This window comes from Emys orbicularis, chromosome 15 (assembly GCF_028017835.1).
Source record: "Emys orbicularis isolate rEmyOrb1 chromosome 15, rEmyOrb1.hap1, whole genome shotgun sequence".
NCBI lineage: Eukaryota > Metazoa > Chordata > Testudines > Emydidae > Emys > Emys orbicularis.
Window position 1 is genome coordinate 25,471,830 of NC_088697.1, and position 26,317 is coordinate 25,498,146.

The 26,317-nt window shown below is 43.1% G+C and overlaps 1 protein-coding gene across 2 annotated transcripts in view; it reads right to left on the reverse strand.

The window, feature by feature from the left end:
- Window positions 1-2,801: 2,801 nt before the first annotated feature.
- The window catches only part of ATP12A (ATPase H+/K+ transporting non-gastric alpha2 subunit), a 32,538-nt gene continuing 9,022 nt past the window's right edge, over window positions 2,802-26,317 (reverse strand). For both annotated transcript variants that reach the window (XM_065416986.1, XM_065416985.1), the window contains exons 3-23: window positions 22,912-22,971; window positions 21,590-21,793; window positions 20,419-20,532; window positions 19,295-19,429; window positions 18,596-18,713; window positions 17,552-17,820; window positions 15,726-15,924; window positions 14,973-15,082; window positions 14,020-14,154; window positions 13,070-13,262; window positions 12,321-12,496; window positions 10,978-11,114; window positions 10,275-10,425; window positions 8,234-8,402; window positions 7,276-7,430; window positions 6,357-6,480; window positions 5,757-5,902; window positions 4,681-4,814; window positions 3,763-3,864; window positions 3,027-3,118; window positions 2,802-2,830 (exon numbers count right to left, since the gene is read on the reverse strand). In XM_065416986.1, the coding sequence (XP_065273058.1) occupies window positions 2,802-2,830; window positions 3,027-3,118; window positions 3,763-3,864; window positions 4,681-4,814; window positions 5,757-5,902; window positions 6,357-6,480; window positions 7,276-7,430; window positions 8,234-8,402; window positions 10,275-10,425; window positions 10,978-11,114; window positions 12,321-12,496; window positions 13,070-13,262; window positions 14,020-14,154; window positions 14,973-15,082; window positions 15,726-15,924; window positions 17,552-17,820; window positions 18,596-18,713; window positions 19,295-19,429; window positions 20,419-20,532; window positions 21,590-21,793; window positions 22,912-22,971 (2,952 nt within the window). The remainder of the gene's footprint in view (window positions 2,831-3,026; window positions 3,119-3,762; window positions 3,865-4,680; window positions 4,815-5,756; window positions 5,903-6,356; window positions 6,481-7,275; window positions 7,431-8,233; window positions 8,403-10,274; window positions 10,426-10,977; window positions 11,115-12,320; window positions 12,497-13,069; window positions 13,263-14,019; window positions 14,155-14,972; window positions 15,083-15,725; window positions 15,925-17,551; window positions 17,821-18,595; window positions 18,714-19,294; window positions 19,430-20,418; window positions 20,533-21,589; window positions 21,794-22,911; window positions 22,972-26,317) is intronic.

Consider the following 26,317-nt stretch of genomic DNA (forward strand, 5'->3'; position numbering starts at 1 on the left):
AATAGTCTTTGTCATTTAGCATTGTCAACTCCTTACACACATTGTACTCTAACCTAAATCAGTTGGAAGGGTGCCTCGGGTTATTTTATACTACTGGGGAGTTTGTGTGTGGTAGACAGTGCTTGTCTAATATTGCCTGGGTTTTAGCAGAGCTGTGCAAAATTCACAGACTTCGTCCTATGGAAGTTCACACACCTCTTGATTTCACTTTGACAGTTTAAACAAAATGGCTCTTTTCTCATTGAAAAGCTGCGTTAAAAAAGAAAGTGAATTGTTGGATGACAGTTTCTATGAAGAACTTTCTTTTATTCCCAAACTGAGTACATTCTCCCCTTGTTTTTTTGTTTATAATTTGCCCCATATTTGCTTGAAAATGGTCTACTTTTTTGCAGTGAAAACAGGCTATGTTTACTCAAAAGAACCTGGTGCTTTAACAAAATGTTTTACAAAACTGTGGTCATCTTTGATCTCATAATGAAATGCAACCCCTTTCTTCTCATTATTCAAATTTCAAACAGTGTAGCACTGTTATGAGTATTTTACACATTGCTGGATTTATTATTTGCATTGTGATATTGTGTAGGAGCCTCAGTCATGGACAAGGACCCTATTGTGCTAGGAGCTGTACAAACACAGAACAAAAAAAAGTCACTGCCCCACAAGGTTTACAGTCTAGGTAAAAGCCTCTTTCCTCTCAAGTAAGTCAGTGCTGGAGACAGAACAAACCTCAGGAGACCATTGTCCTGGTCTAGTATGGGAATGTATGCTTATATCTTGTTTGGCCTCCACTTTAGCTAGTGATTTTGACTTAGTCTTAATTAGTCTATAACTGTGGGGAGGGTATTTATATACACCCAAACACAACAGACACTGTGTGTGTGTGTGTGTGTGTGTGTGTGTGTGTGTGTGTGTGTGTGTGTGTGTGTGTGTGTGTGTGTGTGTGTGTGTGTCAGAACAGCACACTTCAGTCCTTGCATCTGTGGGAGGACAATGGTGTTGACAGCTGCTCCTCTGAGTCAATTCTGTTCCACTCAGCATTTGGTTTCTGCTGCTAGCTGCCCTTGCTTTGGCTCCTGAGGTCTCAGCTGGGTTGTGGACTGTGTGATAAGCAGCTTGAGATGGTGGATGCTTAGAATCTGGACTCACCCTCACAATTTATTTGTTTGCACTGCTGTTGCTCCTCATTCTGCTTTAAGTCCTTTTACTTGTGTAAGTGCATGAGGATGAAGATATCTTGTCCAATAGCCACATGTGATTGCTATCCTGACAGTAGATGGAATGCAGGGAGGAGGTCTGGGGAGGGAGGCTTCAGAGTTCAGTTCAGAGTCACTTTTGGCACTTGCACGGGTGTGGGTCTCTTGAAAGATTCAGTCCTTATGGCTGAAAGCATCTCACTTTCCTTCCCCCTCCCTGTTCTTTTCACTATACACTTCTACCTCGATATAACGCTGTCCTCGGGAGCCAAAAAATCTTACCGCGTTATAGGTGAAACCACGTTATATCGAACTTGCTTTGATCCACTGGAGTGCGCAGCCCCGCCCCCCCCCCCCCCCCGGAGCACTGCTTTACCGCGTTATATCCGAATTCATGTTATATCGGGTCACGTTATATCAGGGTAGAAGTGTACCTCTCCTAGTTGTTGTCTCTCTTCCTGCCTCTTTCCCTAAGGTTTTGTCTAGAGGATTAGGAGTTAAAGGTGTATTAGCTGTCCAAGTAACACCTTCTGAAGCTCTCCTTCAGACAAGGCAAACTGTACTTCAGCAGGTGCTCTGCTGTTCCCTACTAAGCTTTAACATGATCATGCTGCATTGCAACGTGCTTTGCCTGGCTGAGAGTCTTAGGTGTGTATTAGATCAAGTTAGTTACATAAGCTAGCATCACACCTTTACAAACTAGTTTAAGACAAAGTCTCGGAGGCTATACCTAATTTAATCAGAGCCAAAGTAGACATTTGAAGCTTGCAGCTCTTGTAACTGTTCAGAGTAAAGGAGAAAGATGTTCATCGTTCAGTTCCTGTGCCATGCTGTGCAGGATTGGCCCCAAATTATTTCACAAAGTTTTCTTGTTGGTACCAATCCTGTGAAATGCTCAGCAAATACTGCAAGGTGCCAGCACCATCAATTCCATAGGCTTCAGTGGGAGCTGGGAGCCTGAATTTATTTTCCATAGTCCATCTCATGGAAATGGCCTTCAGTCACTCTTAAGCTTGTGCAGGACTCTGTCCAGTGACTGAAGGGCCTTGTAACCTACTCCCAATCCCCTGAGCCATCCAACACTACTGCAATTTTTTACCTGTGCCTTTGGAAGATGATTAATGAAGAGAGCTGCTTTCTGGAAAAAGTCCTTTTATTATCAAATTGTGCCTATACAGTCTGGTCATCCTTGGTGACATAACTCAGATCTGCATATGCACTTGCTCACAGTTCAATTGCACCAAAACAGCAAACAAATAAAACAGCTTGAACAAACCTAGTGCAAGTCAATGCCTTAAGTTACAAATGTGTGATTTCCTTAATGTCTATATACATAAGAGGTTTTTTCCATTAACTTTATACACTTTAAACAGGAAAAAAAAGTATTTATAAAAAAATAGATAGCATTTAAATTTTTAGCCAAGTCTAAGCTTTACAGTACAGTGTAAGGTGGTTTTTCAGCCTCGTAAGTCCTTGTTTCTTCATGATGAGGGGAACCCCTGTGGTTATTTTATATTGCACAGACAGGACCATTCAGCAGCAGAGGCCGGTTGAGACAATTAAAGAACTCTCCAGCAGGGAGAAAGGAGAACCGTGATGACGGCTGTTTCAGTAATACATGTTCTTGTCCCACCAACCTATGATAGGAGGAGGGGAAAATATCAAGGAATTAGGATTTTTTTTCTTCCAGTAGAAGAAAATTAAATAAGGCATTATCTAGATAATCCATTTAAAATCATCTCTATCAAAATGATACAGCTGGGGTTGGGAAGGGTGGTGGTGGTAGAAATGGACTGAGAATGGAATTCTAGGTCCAGGGAGGGTTCTACTTACTTCCTGGGTATTGCCTGATGAAAAGCTTGCGGATTTCATCATAGACCCATATCAAGATGGCATAAGGCATGGCCACAAACCAATACTGAACCCTGGAAAAGGGAAAGAAAGGAGATTCATGAATCAGATCTTACCATTTGAAAGGAGCAGTCCCTCCAGCTGAATTCTGTGAGGGCCTGCTGTGCAAACAGCTGATTTGATGCTGTCACTAGAGAAAAAATCTGGCCCTTTGACCTTTCTGAATCTGTAAATGAGGAGAACTTGTTTGCTCTGAAAATTGGGCTGCAAAATGAGGCTCTCTCTGATGTCTTCCATCGGGATATCACAAAACTGGATTGGCATATGAAAGGAAAGTCATTTAAAATAAAAATGTAGTCAAGCAAACGTTTTATAGCCTCACCCAATAGCGTGAGTTCTGGAATAAGGGCTAGGGAGGTTCTTATTCTGTATAAACTGTTTTCTCTCGCCTTGGTAATAGAGCTGGCCAAAAATGGGACATGTTTTTGGGAAAAAGGTCATGAAAAATGTGTTCCAATTTTTTTGACTGAGAAATTTCAGCCAACTCAACTCAGTAATTATGTCCTAAGACTTAGTCTTTGAATTCTGCTATCTAAGAAGTTTATTCCACATGGCATGCCCCTCCAATCAGCCATGCCACTGAGTGTAGATTTCCTACCATATAATGTGTATATGTACATTTGAAGAAGAGATAGAACACAGAAGAATTGGAACTCACCGAAGGGGCGTGAAGTTCAAGGCAGTAACACTTCCGAGACCATAACAGAGAATCAGAGCGATTGCTATCTGGGAGAATATACCTACCCAGATGACTTTATTCCTACAAGAAAACCAGTAAAGAAGATGGTTATGTGATCTGTATAACACTAGTATCTAAGATTAGCTGGTACCATTCTAACACCATATAACCCAAAGGTACAAATCTGAGTAGAAGCCCTACTTAACTAGGTGCAGGCTCTGTGCTATAGTCCATAATGAGCATTTCAGAAGGGACAGCGGTTCTGACAGACATGCTGGCTAGATACAGTGTCTTTCCTTTTGAATGCAAAACTGAATACAGCCCATTCATCCTGGAACATAAAGGTCATATAGACAAGAAGTCGGCTTTTAAATTGTGGCCTCAGTACTGTGAGATGCCCTCAATCATTTGGCTTCAATTGGCCTTGAAGGGTGCTCAGCATATGACAGTGTTTGGCCTATTGATAGCTCCTGGAAGTCAAAAGTCTACCAGAGCTGGCTGAAAAGTAATGAAAAAGCTTTAACGCCATTTTCTCCTTTTTGGAAATTTTGCAAAATATTGATTAGCTCTATAGTTCTGTTTTGTTTTTAAAGGAGGTGGGGAGGTGCGTGAAACGGCGAAAATGTCAAAAATCCCATTTTAAAACATTTTAATTTTGAAATGTCAGTATTCAAACAACTTTGAACAGCTGTTTTTCTTGGGGCTATTTTCATTGCTAACTGAAACTTGGATGATAGAGAAAAGCTGGAGAGAGGGGAAGTTGGTAGGAACAAGAAGGAAGAATGGAGGAAGTTATTTCTGACTCCAGTTTCACCTAAGGAACATACAGAGGCTGGATAAGACTGTTGGACCTCCAGGCTAAGACCCCCTTCCCATTAATGAACATTTAGCACCCACCTGAGAAGACCCTGCTGGAAAAGGGAATTCCTCCTTGTTTTCCTGATGATCAAATCTGCCACTTGCTGAATTGTGATGCTGACAAAAAAGGCAGTGTAGCCACTCCACTGCAGATATGTCCGTTGGTATCTAGTCTGCAAAGGAATAAAAAAAGTATCTTTGTTACATGTCAGGCACTGAAGTGTATGTACTTACATTATAGGAATGGCTGCATAGTCTGAAGACTGATTCCCAGTTACATGGGTATAAGTCTGGAATAATTCCACCTTTACACTTGTGCAACAGCTTGGAATCCATTGTTCTCTCCCATTAGCTGTTGCGGTAGAGAACGTTGAGAGCCTTGGCGGTGGGGAATTCACATCAATTCACCTACTGCCTCTGCTTATGGTGATTGCTGTAGGGAACAGTGTAAGGATGGGAGCTCCCCACAAGCATCATGGTCTTGGGCAGCAGGAATTCCTCTAGGGAACAGCGTTTGTTAGGACCTAGTTTCAGTATTGGGTTTTGGAATTAAATCTTGAGGTTGTGGTTCTATTTAACACTCATTTAATGTCAGCCAGAGGTTAAGGAATTTAAGCAACATTGCATCACAGTGCTGGGAAGGGGAGAGTCGGTATTGTACTATAGAGAGTATCATCACAGTTGGACAGTAGTGGTGTGCAGAAGCAGTACTGGGGGAGTAGAGGGGATCTAAACATACTCTAGAAAGGGAGGGAAGAGTGGTGGAGAGCCTCCTGTTGGCAAAAACCTATAGCTGAGACAGAAATAGGGGAGGATGTTTGGTGTCAGGGGTAGGAGAGAAGCAAAAAGAGGTGAATTCTAGATGTTGAGTTAGTGGGCTCTGAAGTTGAATGACCAAAGCCAAAGAACAGCTCCAAGAAATCTAACCTGGGAAACTTTAGTTCATATCTAGTGGCATAAAGTTAAAATTAAATCTTTCCCCATCAGGTCCACCTCCAAACATTTCTAAGCTTCCCTTCATCCCCCCCATCCTACCCCCAGTGAGGGGAGAGAATCTTCCATTTCCAGTTATAACACGGGATTTAACTGAAGAGGATTTTTTACAGATGCTTTACCCATTCTTGCCCATAGCTGTCCTCTATGTCATTACAGTAATCATCTTCCCAATTGACACGTAAGCCGAGCAGTGTGTTAGGAAGCCAGCCCTGTTCAGCATACACGGTAAAATAGGCCAGGAAGGCTCCAACCGACTGTAGGATCCCTGCAAAGTAGAAGAGGGAGAAATAAGAAAGGGATGGAGTGAGACTTAATGTATTTGGGGGAAGGGAGGGGAAACAAGAAAAAAATCCGCTGAGAGTCAGAGTGAACTAGCTCTTTCTGGATCCATAGTACTTTGCATGGATCATATAGGAAGCCTTTTAACCAAGAATCTCAGCGCACTCTACATTAAGCCTCCCAGCTCCTATGGATAAAGCATTTCTGTAACCATTGCATAGGTGCACACACAGTCAGAGGGAAGTTAAATAAGTTTGCCCAAGCTCACACAATGAGTTGAGATCATAGGAATGGAACTAAGGAGTCCTGACTCCCTCCCCCCTGCTCTAACACCACTCTACACTCCTTCCTGTGGCCAGGAACCGAATTCAAGAGCCTTTCAGTGACTCTCATTCTCCTCATCCAGCCTAGCCACCTCTTATGTGAATGACCCAACATACCAATCTGCAAATAGGAGTACACAGCGAGCTGCTCGTTCACCAGCCTGTCCTTCTTCTTGTGCCGGGGTCTCCTGTTCATAATGTCACTTTCAGCTTTCTCATAGGCTAATGCAACAGAGGGAATCTACAAGAGAAATTGTCTTTCAGAACCTCACTGGCACACCTCTGCCTGCTTCTGGGAGATTCAATAAAATCTGGCTGTTCTTTCTCCAATGTCTGTTAGCTGGATTATGTAAACATTGAGTGCCCCAGATGTCAAGGAGCAAATGATAAAAGGCTCTTTTCAATGAAGTCTGCAGTTCAGGACCATAGAAAGGTTTGGGTGAGGTCTGAAACACATTCCTTGGGGCCATGAACATATTGCTCATCCACCCCAGTGGGTTGGATGAAACCAAAAGGAGAGGAGGGGTCTTTTGAATTTATGGGGACGGTAGAGGATGCCTCATTTGTATGCCCGGTGGTCATTCCCTATACTGTAGCAAACAGGTGATTTGAGGACGATCTGACTGCTAATATATGTGCTCTCTTGATAGTTCACTGCCTGCATGTCTTGATCAAAAGGCCTGGCCAGAGTGGGTTACTGGTCAATGCACATGAGCGAAGCCTTTACTTTCCACTCTCCCTTGCTCCCCTCCTCACCTTATTTTTTCTCCTCCTCCAAATCTAGCTGCTTTCACTCTAGGCCTCTGCTTGTTTTGCTATCCTACATATCCCATGTGATTAGGCTCTCAGTTCCTGACTGATGACTAATCCCGCAAAGATGTACATCAAATCTAATTGCTTCACACCCAGAGAGGCTCAAGAGTCTCCTTGGCACTCAAACCCTAGCCACTTACTCATTCTCAGAGTCAATAACATGCACATGAAATTGCTCGGGCGGCCAGCTGGTTTTAACCGTGTCTGGGGTGAGACAACTTACGATGTCTGTGCCCAGGTCGATGAACAGAATAGTGATTGTGCCAATAGGCAGTGGGATGCTGGCGATAATGTAGATCAGGAAGGGACAGAGCTCGGCAATATTCTTGGTCAGGGTGTAGGCGATGGTTTTCTTTAGGTTATCAAAGATCAAGCGGCCTGAGGAAAAACAGAAAGTTTATTTTAAAATACTCACTAAGGCCAATGCTGGCTGAAAATTTCCCACCATCTTTTTTTCAGCAGTTACAGTTAAAACGTTTAGAATAGGTGGTAATATAGCTGGGGTCAAGCAAGAGAGGGTGGCAAACAAATAATAGAAAAGAAAGGGTACAAGAGATTGCTGCAACACTTGAGGCTGAAAGCAATACAGGATCAGACATGAATGAAGGGCTTTTGTTCAGGATTCAAACTGATAGGCATAGCAGAACTGAGCAAATAGTATCTGTGTAATGTTGCCTTGCTCTTTGTGAGCAGGTCATAAAACCCTAAGATGTGTTTGTGGTTGGAGATGATTCACATCTGTCTCTAACTTTAAAGTGGTTAGCTACCGTGGTTCTGATAGGTCCACAGAGTTTGAAGTTTGAATAAGGAAATTAAGGCCATAGATATAGACTGGATTGTGTAGGACATTAAGGGACACATGACCAGTGCATGCAAAATTGGGTATGTAGTTACCATAAAGGTCAATAAACTGACCATTTAGCACTAGGAGATGCCTTTTTAAAAAGAAAGAGATTCTGGTATGCACAAATGTGTGATTGCATACATACATTTGCAACAAAATGAACATGCAGTCCCCCAGTTTTCATGCATATTCCAGGTAATGGTGTGTGCAAATGTAAGTGAACAATAATGCAAGCAAGTGGGCCTCTTTAAAATAATAAGACGGGATAGTGGCTATAAGTCCAATGTGACTACTTGCAGCTTACATTAGGGATGAGAGTAGTGAATCTTATTTTTACCTTCCTCCACTCCTGTGACAATAGAAGCAAAGTTATCATCCAGCAAGATCATGTCAGCTGCGTTTTTAGCTGCGTCGGAGCCGGCGATACCCATAGCAATTCCAATATCTGCCTTTTTCAGAGCTGGGGAGTCATTGACTCCATCTCCAGTCACCGCAACAACTGCATCCTGGAACACAGTAGGATTCAGGTGACTGAGGAAATTAGTCCATCCTCCAGCAAGGAAAAGCCCCCACCTTTAAAGCCTCTGGAGCAGAGTTCAGTACAAGTTAAAATTAATGTCAGTGCTCTTGAGCTGTTCTTTTAAAGTGAATGTGTGCTGGTGAAAGGTGCTGGATGGGCAGCCCTGGCCTGAAGCCAAATTCTTCATCTAGCCAGGTAGAATATAGGCAGTGATAGCATACATTTCCTCTACAATGTCTTGCAAATGTATCCCATCCCTGGCTGAAGAAACCAGAGATACTCTTGGGGGGGCAAAGGGGGATTCAGTTACCATGGTCCATCCCCTCCTTGGCCTCTCTCCTAAGTCGTCTATGAAGGATGTCAATTTCAGGGTGGTTTGTGATATAGATAGCTGAGACACACACACACCCTACTCCCACTCCCACTTTAATGAAGGCTACTGAACAGCCACTAAATGCTAACCTCGCTTTTAGTTTGTGAACCTGAACTGATTTGAGCTGGTGAACTAGAAAAGGCCCCAGTTCTCTGGACTAGCCTCTCTGATGAAACTTCCTAATGTAACCGAGTATCCTCTCAAAGATGCTTTGGCTTCTGGAGAATTTGGAGTGCAGTGAGCAGAATCGGAATAAAACAAAGGAAAAAATGTGGCAAACTGATTACGACAAATACTGAATGTCTTGTCCCTTGGGGGATTTTGCTACGTGATACCAGTTATAAATAATACAATGAACAGAAGGGCTTATAGGCTCTAGCTACTAAACACAGAACGTGAACTGAGTTTTTTTGCTCTTCATCCTTCAAAGAGCCAAATCTTACTGGACTATGGACATCTGCACAGCACAGAACACGTGTACCCAGAGCTTGCCATCTAACAAGGGGTGATACTAGAAATTAAGTAGTAATATCATTGTTTCCCTGAAAGCAATTCAGGATTAAACCCAAAGAGCTGATGTTGATGGGAAAGCTCAGCTCTGCCAAAGCTACAAAAATTAAAAGTGGGCCATGCTGCATCTGCTTTCCTTGCAAATTTGAGGGAGAGCCGTCGGGTAAGTCACAGCTTGCATTGGTGGGGAAGCAGGGGGATCGCACAGCCGTGAAAAGTCCCTTGGAGGAATTCTGGATGGTGCTCTGCTCACCTTTTTCATGGTGCACTATATACCCACTGTGTTGGTTCTACTCCAGACAGCTTTAAAATAACTGCGGTGAATGGGACAAAACTCTTAAAATCCTGCCCTCCACTAGTCTCCTATCTAAGCTATAAGACAGTTTAAGAGGCAGTTTAGACAAATCATGTGATAAAGCAGTTTATTGAGACTCATGCCCTGTATTGGTAAACATGGCTGTACAGAAGGCCTAAGTGAGACTGAAGGGGAGGGACAAGAGGGCATGGTCACAATGCTGCTTTCATCTGGGTTTATAGAACCATCTGGGGAAGGGGGCATCCTAAATAATAAATCCTTGGCCCCAGGGATTCCAGCATTGTGTCACAACTAGAACTTCACACCCAAAGTGCAGCTACAGCTCTGCTACTTCCCCTCAAGCACCAGGCCCTACCACAGAAGAGTGTCAGTTAGCCAGTACCAACATGGGACTCCTGACATGCAATGGAGCCGCTTATATTTTATCCAGTGTAGGATGGGGTGCCAAAGGCACACTGGCCAGTTCACTACAATATGTAGATTCAGATGGCTGCAGCATGAAAAGAGAACCTGGAACTCACCTCCCTCCCTCTTACCTGATTCTAACACCACTAGGTTATCACTTCTGTCTGTTGCTGAGGAGGACATCTGAGCAAATACCATCACTGTACAAATCCATTAGGGCCACATATGTTTATCTGTTGCCTTCTCTCACTCACCTGCCTTTGGCAGCCCTCCACTATAATCAGTTTCTGCTGGGGTGAGGTGCGAGCGAAGACTATTTCTGAGTGATTGATCAAGATCTCATCCAGCTGCTCTGTGGTCATATCCTTAAGCTCCATTCCGTTAATTACAGCAGCTCTAGCATCCCTGTAATAGCCACAGGAATGCACAGTGAAACTCAGACATAAAAGCTTAGATGCAAACCATACATTCATACAGTGTACTCAATTCAGTGGGTTGGGCATGGGAGCAATAAGCAAGTCAATTTTAAGTAGCCTTACTCGTTTGTCAGCAGGAACTACTTGAAAGGCACTGTAGAAATGCAAGGTATTACTACAATTCCCTAGTGAAGAAAGTGGTAGTAGGCCCCATCAGTAGACCTTGCAGAAGAAAAGAGAATGTGCTGTAGGGAGCAATGCTGTATTGGCTGGAAGAGGTGGAATGGTAGAATGGGTTATCTTATTCTTCTCTCACTGAATCATCAAAACTCCATTCAGCCTCAGTACATTTCAGAATAAACTAGATGGATGGTTCTGGGTAGAAGAGATGAATAGTTGGGTGGATATCAGGGCTAGGAAAGTACCAAGAAGCAGGAGAGCAAAAAGTGACTGTTTTGTAGAAACAGGTTAATACACGCATAAGAGGAGAAGGAAAGGTTTCATTTCCAGATAGCTACAGGTGCGTGCTGTCTGCTCTTACTGTTTATTGACTTGCTCAACTGGAACGTTGAGGCGCTTGGCAATATCTTCCACGGTCTCGCTGTTGGCGGAAATGATGCCTACACTCTTGGCAATTGCTTTTGCTGTGATTGGATGATCACCAGTGACCATGATAACCTGATGAAGGGACAAGTGCATTGAATGAGAAACTTAGGAATAGCAGAAGGAAAGATGAACTGAGGTGGCTATTCTCCACCAACGAATGGCTTTGTTTCTTTAGCATGCTGAGCATGCAGTCAGGTTTTCAAAGATATTCAGATTGTTGCTAGTAACCTGCTAGCCCGATGTTAGCACCAGTTCCTAAGCCAAGTGACATTGGCACTGTTGAATTGAAAGTGAAAGGGAAGGCTTGGTTCAGGAAACCAGGGTCCTTCTCTAATTCTGATCTGCCTCACTCCTTCTCCTAAACAGAGGTCCTGTATTTATTTGTATATAGTACGCTAATAACCCCAAATGCTGTTGTATTGCTATTGAGTTGATGGGGACCAATACTGTAGAATAAAGAGTTTGCATGGTGTGTTGGAAACACTGATTAATATTGCAACATAAAATAGGTCCTTGTGACAGGAGGTATCCTAGAAAATTGGGACACGTGTCTATTCAACCTTTTAGGAGAGAAAGCTGCTTTGTAGCAAGCCTAGCAGCCTCAGAATGCCAGCAATTTACCGAATATTGGGACAGCCTTTATTTTGCCTTAGGCTGGTTGCTTCAAAGGCTGATTTCCCTTTCCTGATCCAATATGCAATTGAAACTCACTCCCCATCACTAGCCTTGAGCTGAATATATACTTGAGGATGTCCTGGCAAGACAGCTAGGGAAGCTGTTGCTTTGCATAGACTAGAAAAGTTTTCAGTTTTTATGATCTAAATGTAGTTCTTCCCCTTTCTGAAGGACTTTTGTCACTCTTTCATGGTTTAGGGTGAATAATTCCAGCTCCATAGGTTCCTTTATGTATTAGAAATGGGCCTGAGCTACAAGGTTGGATCTGGATCAACTTCTGCACTCCCCCCAAATTTTGGAATCCTTTTGCATCTGGGGTTTTGGTTTCAGCCCATCTTTGCAATGGGCCCATTTACATTAAGTCCTCTTCATACCACGCTGGCGGTGTAAAGGAGACTTTAAGTGGGTGTAAAATTTACTCCCAGGTTAATACCCCAGGCCAACGTTAATGAGATAATAAGACTTCAATTATCTCCTGATGTGTGTTTAATCTGAATACAGTAAAATGCGACCATGATGCAGCAAGAACTTGAGGCTATATCATGGGCGCTTTAGGAATCCCTTATGTAGACCTGCTGTGCTGTTGACTGGCAGAAACCCTACCTTGATCCCAGCACTGCGACACTTTGACACGGCATCTGGCACGGTGGAGCGAGGTGGATCAATCATGGATAAGAGCCCTACAAAGCACAGGTTGGAGGTGGGGAAGTTCATGGAGTCTGTATCAAAGGGGTAGGTGTCTGGAAACTCATCCTCTGGCAGGTACAAATGGCAGAAGCCTGGAATGAAACCCAGTAGAGCAGTGTGAGAGCAGGGTGGAGGGGAAGGGTCAAAAGAGAAAGGAAGACTTGGTACAGCATGACTATTTGTTCTTCTCTATGTTATACCACTGCATTTTAAAAAAAACAACCATGAAATGTCCTCTGTGGTGGAATTTTAATCCCTTGTCAGCTGCATTAATGTTCTTTTACAGCACCAGCATTCAAAGAAATGTAGCTGGTACCTGCCCCCTGCCCCCCACAGTGCAAGCGACTGTCCCAAGGTCCCTGCTGGAAAGAGTTTACAGCAGTGTTGATGTGGGTTAACCCTCTAGTTATTTTGAAGGGTTTTTTATCATTTCATCCATGAATGAGCAGGTCGTTTCTCTTCTTTTTCCTCTGAGACTGCACCCATTTTCAGCTGTCATTCCAAGACTGGAATGAGGATTGTCACATGTATAATATTCCCATGCACACCTAATGCATCCTTTATTGTAACATCCAGTTGCCCAGGGCCACTGGCATTTAACTCAGTTTTAATTTCCCAATTCCTTTCTCTGTTGCAATCCATTTTCAGTTCCCTTTTGAACTCACCCAGCACTCTCTCTCCCAGGCCTCCCAATTCCATGTATGCCGTCTGAAAAGCCTCAGCCCTCTCTCTATCCAGTGGCTGTTCTTCGCCATTGATCATGATGGTGCTGCATCTCTCTAGGATCCTCTCTGGGGCTCCTTTCATCACCAGCAGGAAGCGTTTATCATTGGGGTCTTCGGTCTCATGGATTGAGAGCTGTGTGCACCATGAAGATGGAATGATTGAAACAGTGTATGGTCCCCTTCAGTTTCCACCGTAACCCACCGACGGCTAAATTCTGCCCTCAGATATGCAACCCGCACTGTGATGGCAATGGAAATTGGCCGTGCTTGTCTGACAGCAGAATTTGGCCATAAGAGTCCATTTAACTTGGAGCCAAGAAATATTTCTCCTCCTCTTTCTCACTAATGTACATTATCTCTTCTGAAGTGATAAATCTGGTCTTTGATAGAATGAAATACCTTGCTCTAATGACATATATTAGATCACTGTGTGATAATAATAATAATCTTATTTTAATAATAAGACACAGGTGCCCAAACTTTGCCCAGTCTTAGGCAGCATTGTCAACTTTCTAGGAGCCTGAGGGCTGTCAATACTGTTATTTCCATAAAATGATGCAGATTGGATTCACCCTCATCTTTAATAATGTTTATAGAAACTATAGGTTCCTACATACAGTGCTCAAGGCAGCTTGGCCACACTGCACGGGCTACAGCTCCATTCCCTCTTTCGTAATGTAACCTGAATTCCCTGGAACTAATTGCATGGCCTTGCATGAAAGTCCCAGCAGGGTAGCTGCCTCCATGGAAATACGTGGCTCTGGTTTTCTGAGCTTAAACTGCATAGGATATTGAATTTCCCCATTAATGTCACCATGCCCCAGCCACAAACACTGGGTTGGACAAAGATATGGATTGATTGGTTCATTTTCTAAAGAAGAAAGTCGCACCTGGAATTTGTTAGTAGAATTGAAAGGAATTTCGGCCAGTTTTCTGTTCCGTTTTCTAATGCCCATCACATCACCCAAGATTACTTCAGCAAATTTCAGCAGGGCTGTTTCTGAGGCATCGCCCACCACAACTCTCTGTGCAGAGAAGAACAAACATGTATTTTTAGTAGTAATACTTTTGCACTTTCATCCAAGGAACTGAAATAAGTTTACACACATGTGTGATAGAGTGTGTGCTTTCTAATGTAGCTGTCACTCTGGCAGCAAAGCACCAACCAGTTTACCTAAAGCCAGCAATCAATACGAGAGATTATATTTTCCATCCTTCTCTTGAATTATGCCATGGGAGCGTTTGGGTTGTATTGCTGTTGAGTTTATTAATTGCGGTCTTTAGGGTAGTGATATTGAGCCATTCTTTAGGGTTGCTGTTGTGACAAAGCTACTGCAAAGAGATGAGATTTGCATTTAATTCAGTGGAAGTGAAAGATCTGTGGCTGTTCTCTGCTCTGCTGGAAGCTGCTCTGGGGCAAATGAATGTTCTACTCTCTTAATGTCAGTGCCTCGGTTTACCCAATTGTCAAGTGAGTTCCATTGCATGTCACAGTCAGTGACAGAATCAAGAGTAGAGCCCAGGAATCTGGAGTCCCCTGTTCTAATCAGAGTACTGCCCATAACAAATGCTCTACAAGGAAATAACTCAAGTTCTTACCCTTTCTATCTTTTTATTAGTTTAGATTAATAGTGTGGAAAGACTAATCTTGATATCTGAGCTATCTTTTGACTTAAATGAATATTGCTTTTGTCTGTTCCCTCTTTATATTTCTTTCAAGGGTAAAGCAAGGAACACAAAAGTGATGGGAATTTTAAAATGAAAGGCAGCACTAAAAACAAAGACAAACTTTGCATGCAATCTTTTCAGTGTAAAACAAATGAGCTCAGAAAGTAGCGGATACCTTCATTATTGGAACGTTCTCCTGTCCTGGTTTGAATTCAGCTCGGTTGCAGAGGGTTACAATCTTTGATAAAGTTGCCCATGATTGAGAACTTTGATCAAAGGACTGGGCTGAAAAGAAGCAAAAAACCATACAAATATTGCAGCTTTTTAGATGCTGGATAGTGGAATCCTTATGTTAAAGCATCTGCAGGAGAAAACAGCCATTCTTATCAGATTCAGGTATATAGAAATTCAAACCATATCTTCCCCCGTGCACACCATACCTCCATACCAGTCCTGCCAGAGTTATTTTGGCAAAGACGCCTTGTTTGTTTAGTGCTGAAGAGAGGGGATGGATTAGTACTTCCTAGACTGAAGAATTCTATTTCTCCAGAAAACAGCTGTAGGACAGGCTCTCTTCCCCCACCGCACACAAAGTGCCTCAACCTGATTTTATAAGGAACATCTGCGGGGGTGAGATTGGAGTTCAGGCTCCATCCAGTCCTTGCCATCTCTACTAAAATGGTCAACAAGGTGTGGGGGGAGACTTCTTGTTACCAGCTGGATTGCTTTTTCTGATATCCAGTGGTGCTTGTCCAGTGGGACCTGTCCTGAGTCCCACCAGCTTGTTTGAAAGCAGTTCACCAAAGAGCCATCAGATGATGTGACTACAAGTCATCACCATCGGCCTCAGCTAAATTCAGATTGACATCCACCTTGTGGCATGTCTAAGCCACCCGGTTGCCCTTCTCCAGCTCCCATATATATTTACTTGTTTGTTCTTCACTGGTATCAGCCGAGTAGATCTGATCGTCAAACCAAAGATGGGCAACAGTCATCCTGTTCTGTGTGAGGGTCCCTGTCTTGTCAGAGCAGATGATGGAGGTTGAGCCCAGCGTTTCCACAGCTTCTAAGTTCTTTACCAGGCAATTCTTCTTTGCCATTCGCTTGGCTGTCAGAGACAAACTCACCTAGGGGAATGGGAGAATTGCAGCTCCCTGTTAGTGAGGTACCATTACAGTGAGTAATGTAATAAAGCTGTGCACACCACGACTCCATGGATTGTAACCTGAGCTTGTTTGAAATTTCAACTAAAACATTTTTTCAAGGAAAAAAACTGAAAAATGCATTTAAAATATAAAAAAAATTACTGAAGAAAAATGGGTTTTGTTTTCCAAAAAACATAGCCAAAACATTTTTCTTCGAAAGATTTTTTTTTTTTTTTTGGTTGAAAATCCAGGAAATGTTCACTGAGCTTTTTGGAAAAAAGTTCTGAATTTTTTTAATTCAAAAATGGTATTTTTGAACCAACCATAGTCCTGCTAAAGCGATAGGTCCTGATTCTGATCTCCATTATGTTCATGTAAATCTAGAGTAATTTCATTGATGCCAGTGAAGCTACTCCAGATTTATAATGGTGTAACTGAGATCAGAATCTGTGTGCCAGATGCAGTTAGCAAATACTGCATCTGGCACACAGGCTCATGCGTGCTTAGACAAGATTATTATTGCCTTGATGATAGGAGGAGGGCATGACAGCCATTAGGACCATATTTCAAGTAAAAGGACTGGAATTTGGGAGAAGCTCATAACTGCAAAGCTAATGGTAGCTGACATTACCACTAACTTTGTCATAATATTTCCAAGGTGACCATCACTGTGGTGTCCTGGTACTAATAATTATTATAGTTGTTTGTCACCAAAGATGACTGACAATGGTTTCACATCTTGAGTATGGTTGTGGCTAAGACCACTGATGTGTGAGTGGCAGTTCTTTCCACGTGAAGTGCATAGGTAGCTTGATGCTGAGGAAAGGATTAGGACTATTACTAATGGTACTCATAATACTTTGCACTTCTTTGTACCATCTATCTGAGGCTTTTGCAATGCTTATAACTATTACTGAACTGAATCTTTCATACACACATGAAGTAGAAATACCCCCATTTTACAGATGAGGAAATGGAGGCAAATAGAAGGGAAGTGGCTTGCTCAAGGTCATGTAGCGGGTCAGTAACGGGAACAGAAATAGTACCCAACACTATATTAAAGGGTGTGTGGATGTGTACACATAGGTACATGGGATTGTTGTGCTGAAGTCTTTGAGATTAAGGTCTCTGCTAATTCTAGAGTTCCCTATCTTGAATTGGGAAATTCCCAGCTCTGAAAAGACCTCTGTAAGGTCTTCTCAGGGCTGGCGTGAGTTCACATGAGGTCACCTGTGAATACTTGATCTTGCAGCAGCTGTTGCATCTGCTGTAAGATCACAAAAACTAGAAATGGCCGAACATGGTGATATTGGGATGGGAGTTGAGTTTGGATTTTCCAAAACCTGGGCGGGTCCAAGGCCCCAAAGTTCAGATGGATTTAAGTAAACAGTTGCATCCTTAGCCCATTTCTCAATAAGAGTGCACCCATTTTAATCCTAGCTCTACTAAGGGATTATGAGAATTGGGGATCCCCTGCTGTTAACTGCAGGAACCTAGGACTGGCCCTGTTACTAGACCACCTTGTACTGTGATGCACACACTGACATGAACTCTGATACAAACAGAAGCAAAGCTGTACAATGCATGCTAATGGCCTGTGTAGACTTACAGTAACGGTGGCTAGCAGTCCTTCGGGCACATTGGCCACAATGATGCCAATGAGAAAGATGATGGAGTCCAGAACCTTGTATTTCATGGACACAGCAATGATGAAGAAGAGAACTCCAATAGAAACAGCCACTCCTGCCACAATATGCACAAAGTGCTCAATCTCAATCGCAATGGGTGTCTTCTCATTCCCAACTCCAGATGCCAGTGAGGCAATGCGCCCGATGATAGTGTGATCCCCAGTGTTGATTACCATGCCAGTGGCAGTACCTGGAAGAAAAGGAGAGGTTATCACCACCGTGTGGGATTGGTTCCCTAAAGAGAATTACAATTAGTAAAGAAATATAATATTACTGCATCACCTAGGAGCTCCATTCCTGGACCCAGGCCCCATTGTGCTACAAGTCTCGTGTGCAATATTGCCCTGTTATTAGGGACCTTTCTCAACCTTTTATTTACATCCATCTCAGAAATCTGGGGGGATTATCTACATAAGGGAAGGAAGGGTCTCGCAGTGTATTTTCATCAGTGGTGTTCGTTAATTGTACTGCAGTAGCACTGTAAGGCCTCAGTCAACAATCAGGGACCCATTGTACAGAGTGCTAGACAAACATGTAGTAAATAATTTGATATATGTGGCACCAAATACTTTTTTTCCCCCCTCTGAAAATAAGAACAACTTCCTCAAGCATCTGAAGCACTTATTTATGGGCAGCTCTGACTTTCCATGACTTAGGATAATGATGGGAAAGCCAAAAGCAAGCAGGAGTTGATCAGCTATTGCTTAGATCTAGCGCCAGACCAGACAGCCAAAAATACATGTCAGCTATGGGTCCTAGGTAGAACTTAGGGCCAGCCCAGTGCTTTGAGTTTTATTTTTGTTTGCATGGTGTGTTTCTTTTTTGTAATTGCTCATTTGTTTTTCTTTGTCCTAAACCTTTCTGGGGATTCCTAGAAAAAGCACCATCGAGAATTAGTAGTAGGTGTGATGGGGTGCCTATACACAAGCAGGTTCCTCGGCCCCTTCCTTCAGTCTGCAGGTTACCTTCCAGGCAGGTTGTAGAATAGAATGCAATGTTCTTAGTCTCCAAGGGGTTTTCATGGGTGAAGTCGCAGGAACGGCTTTGTGGTTCTGATTCCCCCGTGAGGGAGGAATTATCCACCTGTCAGTCAACAAAAGACACACTCATGCAGTTGGCAACCCTCGCTTACATACACCTGTATGGAAGGGCTGCAGCAATCGTGGTGGTAGGTGGCAGGGATATAGTAATCAGAAGAGTCTAACTTTGTTCCTGATAGGAGAGTAGGACCGGGCAAATGCCTCTATTATCATGGAGATCGAGTCAAACCAGTGTAATGCCTAGTGACTTGGAGGGAAGCATAACTCAGGTAGCTACCTCCAATACTGCAGAAAGGTTTACTGGGTCCGTGCTTCCATCACTGCATTGGGAAATAGCATTGGCAGGAGACTGGCTGTGGTATCATGATGGAGAGGAGATGCACTTGACTCTCCTCGGAGTGGGGAATTGTTATAAGGAATGGGCTTTTCTGTCCCATGTGCACTGGGTGCTACAGTGGACCTTCTGCATAGGCACAGCATAGATGTACAACCAAGGTTTCTATTGGCTGATGAGCTATCCTCTCTGTACAAATGGTCTCTCCTTTCTTGCAACCTCTCTGAAAAAAGTGGCATCAATGTCACATATCCTTTTTCATCCCCGTACATCCTAAAGCTGGTGTTTACCTTACACCCCTGAGAAAAGATCAGACGGATGTCAGCTGGGATCCGATCTCCACCTTTAATCTCCACCATGTCCCCCACCACCAGCTGCTCTGCAGTCACTTCCTTCTTCTCTCCATCTCGGATGACAAGAGCTTGCTATGGGACAAGAGAACAACAAGAGTGTAACCAGTCCCACATCCTGCTTTCACCATGGGTGAAATTCACCCCGTGCAGAGAGCAGATACAAGGCCTGTGTACCACCTACCCCCGTTTTTGAGCTCTGCTCAGGGGCTGAATTTCACCCCTACTGGTTCTCCTTTGTTATACATCAGCATAATTCCTATCTTCCTCATCATCTACTGAATTCCATGTAAGTCACCAATGAAAGATCACCAAGGTCAGCTGATAACACTTAGCACTTGGTGTATAGCACCTTTCATTCAAGGATCTCAGAGAGATTTACAAGGGAGGCAATACTGTTGCCATTTCACAGATGGGTAAACACAGGCACAGAGGTTGCCACTTGCCCAAGATTATACACCATGAGTAACAGAGCTGGGAATAGGAATAGGAGGTCTCCCTTGCTGTAATCATACTGCTGCCCAGCTCTCTTTGGTGAATTCTTTTTTAATTCAGTTTTCAACCTAACAGAGCAGTAACTCCATATTATGCTGCAAGCTCATTGGGCAAGGTGCCTGGTAGCAATACATGTTCATACAATACCACATATGCTTGGCACTCTTGATAATTGTTAACATTAGTCTGGGTTACACCAGTAAAACAAACTAAAGGATCTCATGTTTGAGTAAGAGAGAGGATAAATTGCCCAAGACTGATCTGGACCCTTCTGGTGAAGGATGGAGTTTGGAGAAAAATTAGTTCCCAACTCTGTATTCTAAGACCGGATTCTGCTTATCATCCACCGAAAGCCCTGGGGGCTGAATTCTATGATGGGAATACCATGAGCAAAGCCACTATTGAGTTAAAAGGGAAACTTAATTCTCCCTTCACTATTAAAGAGGGTGCCCACTCTAAACACAGGCTGTTGAGGCCAGTTTTGTGCCATTAATACATTTAAAATCTTCAACCTCCAACTGTTTTGATCCCTTGCTCTTCAGAAACAGAGAGGAAAGTTGGCCACTCACCTGTGGAATCATTTTACTGAAGCTGGCCATGATGTTGGTACTTTTAGCCTCTTGGTAGTAAGCAAAGATACCGGTGAGGATGACAACCAGAGCGAGGACTACTCCCAAGTACAGCTGACCAATAAGAGAAATGATTCCAGTTAGTTTAAAAACAACATTTACTGTTGTTCCTGATACAAATAATAATAACACAATTTGATAAAATAAACTCTTCAGGCAGAGGTGGAACTAATTTTAACTGGTTAAGAGAGAACTGTGGAATTCTACTGTCTGCTCATGCATGTTAATAAGCAGTACGGACCATAACGGCTCCTCAAATGACAAACTAGGATTTTAAGAGTTTTCATAAGAATCTCATCTGAATGGAGGCCAAGCCAGCTGTTTGGGGGTCAGGGTGGAAGCACATGATTAGAAGGCTGGAGATGAACTACAAACCCTCCAATTTGGATTTGCACCTAGAAGACTGGGTGCTCATCCAAACTTTTGAATCTTTTGGGTTTAGACGTCAGGCTGCAGAGATCACAGGAATAAGTGCTTTCAGGAGAATTCCAGTAATTCCTGGAAACTATTGGATTGGGAGTAGTAACGGAATAGCCTTATGATACTTTATTATTTCTTCATCCGACAAAGAATAAAATTCTGAAAGCACCTACATGACTTTTGAAAATGGAACTTAGGCTTCTAAATCCTTTAGGTGCTTTTGAAGATTTTACCCCAAAACAGAAGATGCAGAGGCCACCATAAAAATGAACAGACAACCCCCCCCCCACCACCACCACCACACTTAAGCTGTGTTTGTTTGTTTTTTGTGTCTTCAAAGCCCCATCTATCATCTCCAAAATAAAACAAGAACTGCAACTAACCAACCAGAAGCAGACAAAGAGAACATGCTCCAAGTAGAGTTTTTACCCCAAAAGAGGAGAAGAGTCAGACTCCATAAAGTCCATTAGGGACTTCACTGTTGCACTTGAAAGTGCTTAAATACTATGGTGATGGGTGGCAGTACAAAAGCCTAAGATAGATAAAGAGAGAGCAGACAGAGTATACCAATAAATCGGTCATTTATTGGAATGATTCAATACTGAAGTAGGAGGATTGGAGACCCCAGCTCTCTCAAAAGCCCTACCAGACTATAAAGAGGTGATGACCAGATAGCTGGCATAGTACTTACATTGTCAAATGCTGAAGCAACGCCTTGAGCAAGCTGAATCCCGAAGGCAATCCAGCAGAGCAAAGCCCCCACCCATAAGAGGATGGAGAACCCTCCCACCATCTGCTTGAGGAACTTAATGATTTCAGGAGTGGATTTAGGAGGAGTGAGAGCGTTGGGACCATCTCGGGCCAGAATCTCTGCTGCTCTTGCACTAGTGAGACCCTGCAAATGCAAAAAAAATTGTAAACATTGAGTTAGACAATGCAGACTTCATATTCGAAACCTGGAACTTTGCTTTTCTCTCTTTTTTCCCCAACTAGGGGTTTGATTGTCCATAGTCTGTGACCTTATATTTTCAAGGTGCTTTCATACCTAAGTATTGTTAATGCCATGATGTGCATGTGCATCCCCCAGGGGGGTCAATAGGAAGTCAAGTCCATGGACTTCCACTAATCACGGGTTTCTTTAAAGGTAAAGTCATCTGCAGTGAGCTTTCTCACTACAGTTGTGATATAAGATAAATGATAAAAGATTTAGAAAACAAGGCCTAGGAGGAAAGGTAGAAAGAACTCCGCATATTTATTCCAGAGAAGAGAGGTCTGAGCGGGAACATAAGAGCCTTCACATATGTAAAGGGTTTTTATAAAGGAGGTGGTATTTAATTGTTCTCCATGTCCACCAAGGGTAGGACAAGAAGTAATCGCCTTAATTTACAGCAAGGGAGAGTTAGGTTAGCTATTAGGAAAAAACATTGTAACGATAATGACAGTTAAGCCCTGGAATGGGTTTACAAAGGAGGTTGTGTAATCCCTGCCACAGGACGTTTATAAGAACAGGTTAGACAAACATTTGTCAAGGTCTAGGTTACTTGTCTCAGTGTGCAGGGATGACCTCTTGAAGTCCCTTTCAGCACAACATTTCTATGATTCTATATTGTTTTACTGAAGCCATCTGTTTAGATTGAGACCTATCCGATTCTGAATACCGGGTCCAAACTCCCTCAGACTCTGGGAAAGTTTAGATCAGGGCCAAACATTGAGTTCAAGCTTTCCAATAGTGTTGATTTAAAATGCTCAGAAATTTCTTCAAACTTCAGAGATATTCATATCAAAATCCAGATCTGAATCACTCTATCTGGGCTGATCTCTGTTTTCAGTATCTATTGAGAGTTAATACCTCCTGCCTGTAAAATGTTTTGTTTTAATAATGACTGTGGGGCTCCTACAAAGCCAGCCGATATCAATGCTTTTCCACTGAGCTCAGTGGGTTTTGGATCAGGCCACAGATGAACTAAGGATACTTGATTCATACCGTTCCTTGCTCATATCTTACTCACTCACCTTGCTGATGCTTGTAGTGTATTTTTCCTCCAGCGCTTCTTTGCTGAGTTTGTGGTCATCCTGAAGGCCAAAAGAAAGAGAGAAAAGAAGTGAGCAGACTGTCTTAAAGTGGGTCTGAAAAATTCAGTATTTCTGGGGTTGAGGAGCACTGAAATTGCCCTGGGTTCTTGGCTACTGGTCCAGCTGCCAGTATATGGTGGTATGCCTCAAGGAGTGGTGGTAAAGGCTTGATCCTTCAAAGGAAAGCAAGACCCACCTCCATAACCACACAACTAATTATGCAGGGCTGCATACTTGGAAGATGGAGTTGGAAATTCCCCTTTCATGGCTGCAGGTCATCCATCATCTTAGACACTAAAGCATAATTTCTATTTTGAAATACTTGACAGATCAGAGACTACAGTGATAGGAAGCCATCTACATACAAAAATAGACGCAGTGCAATCTTTTGGCTTAGCATGAGACACTGGGAGTAGAGATGGTCAGGGAATGTTTTTTTCTCAAACCCCCTTCCCCTCCCTGAAACAGTTTTTTATCAAAATTTCAAATTTTTCTGAGCAGCTGTAGCCGAAGAGCTAGGACTTCTGGGTTCTAATCCCAGCTCTGCCATTTACTCATTATGTGACATTTTACAAGTCGCATCACCTCTCTGTACCTATCCAAATGTGAAATGGGAGTCACAACAAATATCCACCCCACTTTTGTAAAGTGCTTTGAGCTTGTCAGGTTTTAAAAGCTAGTGGAGTGCAAATTAGCATTGGGAAATGGCGTCCACATTTTTTCAGCACTTCTGTAACTCCCTCTCCCCCCAGCCTCCTCCACAGAGAAACTCTTTGCAGGGTATGTCTGCATGGCAATCTGAGGTGTGACTGCAGCAGAGCCCTGCAACCTGACAGGACCTGACCACAAGTGTGGGGCTCAGGTAGTTCAGAAAATAACCCGACCCTGTCGGGCTCAGATCAGCTCTCCTCCTCCTGCCTGTGGAGTTGGCACGCAAGGGCTACGTGCCCCGCTCCCACAGGCCACCGCCACTTCGCTGTGCTGTGTACACCTTGGAGTTGCAGTGCCTCTTGCTCTGCAACATGCGCCCAGTGCAGCAGGGGGCAGAAGTGGGGCATGCAGCTGCCAGCACACACGGCCACCACTATACCAACCCCATGGGCAGTAAGTGGTGGCAGCGCTGACTCAGGTTTGGGGGGAAGATTTAGGGTCAGGTCAGAAAACGACTCGACCATCTCAGGCTTGGGTCCGGTTGGGTGGACTTGGGTCTGAGGAAGCCTCTGGACAGCACACCATATAACCCTGCCTAGGGCTCAAATGGCTAGCTTGTGCTCCCGTAGCTTCACTGCTATTGTTACACCAGGCTAGTTCAATCGATGCTAGCTCAGGTGTGTCTGCTACACACAGTTACACCTCCGATTATAGTGTAGACATATCCTGTGTGATGCTGGTTATGATGAATAACTCTGCTTCATTTAGATAAGATAACTAATCTTAAAATCCCCAGATGCTGTAGGCCTCAAATCACTAAGCACTTTAGTCAACATGCTGAATTAAGAAGTGCTACAGTGTCTGTGTGTGTGTACTAAAAATCGTCGCCCTTATCTGATAGGAATGGGGTCTGAACAGTAGCAATAACATGTCTCATGTGCAGTCATGCACTACAGTCTTCTAACCAGAAGCAGCAGGTTATTGCCATTGGTAGAAAGGGGTGGTTGTAGGGGTAGACTTGACAACTTTTCTCCTTTCCCTGCAATGACATCCCATGGGTATAATGCACTTGATTAAATGTAGGGTGTAGCTACAGAGATCGGAATTGGAATGAAGGAAGGAGGAAGTACAGAGATCAAACAGATACCATTCAGGAAACAGTATGGGAGTTTTAAATGCTCGATGTAAAGGGATGTTCTCAGGGTTGGCAAACAGGCCAGATCATCCATTAACATGACAGCAGTTTGCCCTCAGTTCCCCTCATAACAGCAGCATTTAAAAAAAGTAGGAGGAGCTTGCAAACTTTAATTAGGCCTCACAATACCCCCGTGAAGTAGACATATAGCCATTTTACATATGGGGGAACCGAGTCACAGTGAGGTTAACATGGCTAAGGACCCCAATGAGTCAGATGGTACCCCCACAAATCCTTTAACTATACTTTCTTCCTTTTCTGGACTATAAAAGGCAGAACTTACATCAGAGGTGTTAAAATATGACAGTTAGTGGGATTATTAATGTTTCCTTCTCATCCTGTTGGAAATCTAGTTTATTGGAGTGAAATTGTTGTTTATTTGTACTACAGTAGAACTGAAGCACCTTGGTCATGGATCAGAGGCCCATTGTGCTAGGCATGATAGAAACACAATCCAACAGGAATTTTGTGGACTTCATTTTGGTTTTGGAGAGAGACGGGATAAAATTTTCAGAAGTGCACAAGTCCCATTTTCAAAGTGACATAGGCACCAGAGAGCCTAAGTCCTGTTGACCTGTTGGTACCTAATTCACTTTTGAAAATGGAATTTAGGTTCCTAAATCACTTAGGAACTTTTGATAATTTTACTCATAGTATAGTATTCTGAACTCAATCTTAGAAGCCAAGAACTCTCAAGTTCTCATCTCAGCTCTGACACAATGACTCTCTGTCACTTTGACGAGTAAATTAACTTATCTGTGCCTCAGTTTCCCCATCAGTAAAATGAAAATAAGAACACTCCTTCACTTCATTGGACGGGATGGATATTGAGAACTAATTACTTGGTGTTTGTAAAGACCTTTGAAAGATGAAAAGCACCACGCAAGTACTGCTATTAGTAGAATCCTTGGAAACACGTTTGTGGTAACTCAGTGCCCTTTGAAGGTACTGTAATAATGCCTAGCTCTTATCTAATACTTTTCATCAGTAGATTTCAAATCACTTTATAAAGGAAGTCAGTATCCTTATTCCCATTTTACAGGTGGGGAAACTGAGGCAAAGAAAGGGGAAATGACTTGCCCCAAGTCACCCAGCAAGTCACTGGCAGAGCTAGGAATAGAACTCAATTCTCCTGAGTCCTAGCCCAGAGCTCTAGCAACTAATCCACTCTGCAATCATTCAGCCTGAAAAAGTTGCACTTCAATTTGGTACACATTTCTTAGACATATTACCAGCTTCTGAACTGAGAGGTTTGGCTTCTGCCTTTCTATCTTTCTGTCAGTCTGCTCTATGCCAATGGAACCTTACCCAAAGAGGTGATGGTAAAATCCTGCTATAACCACTTCACCTAGGAAAATGCAGACCTGATGAGAAGTGCTGGGAATAAAGGAGATACTGTTCCAACACCAGCTAATTTCTGCAAGAATCGTTCTGTTTATACAGGTCAGTTTGATCCTGCACCATCAATAGGAGCAAAATATGCCCCCCTTCCCCCCGCCA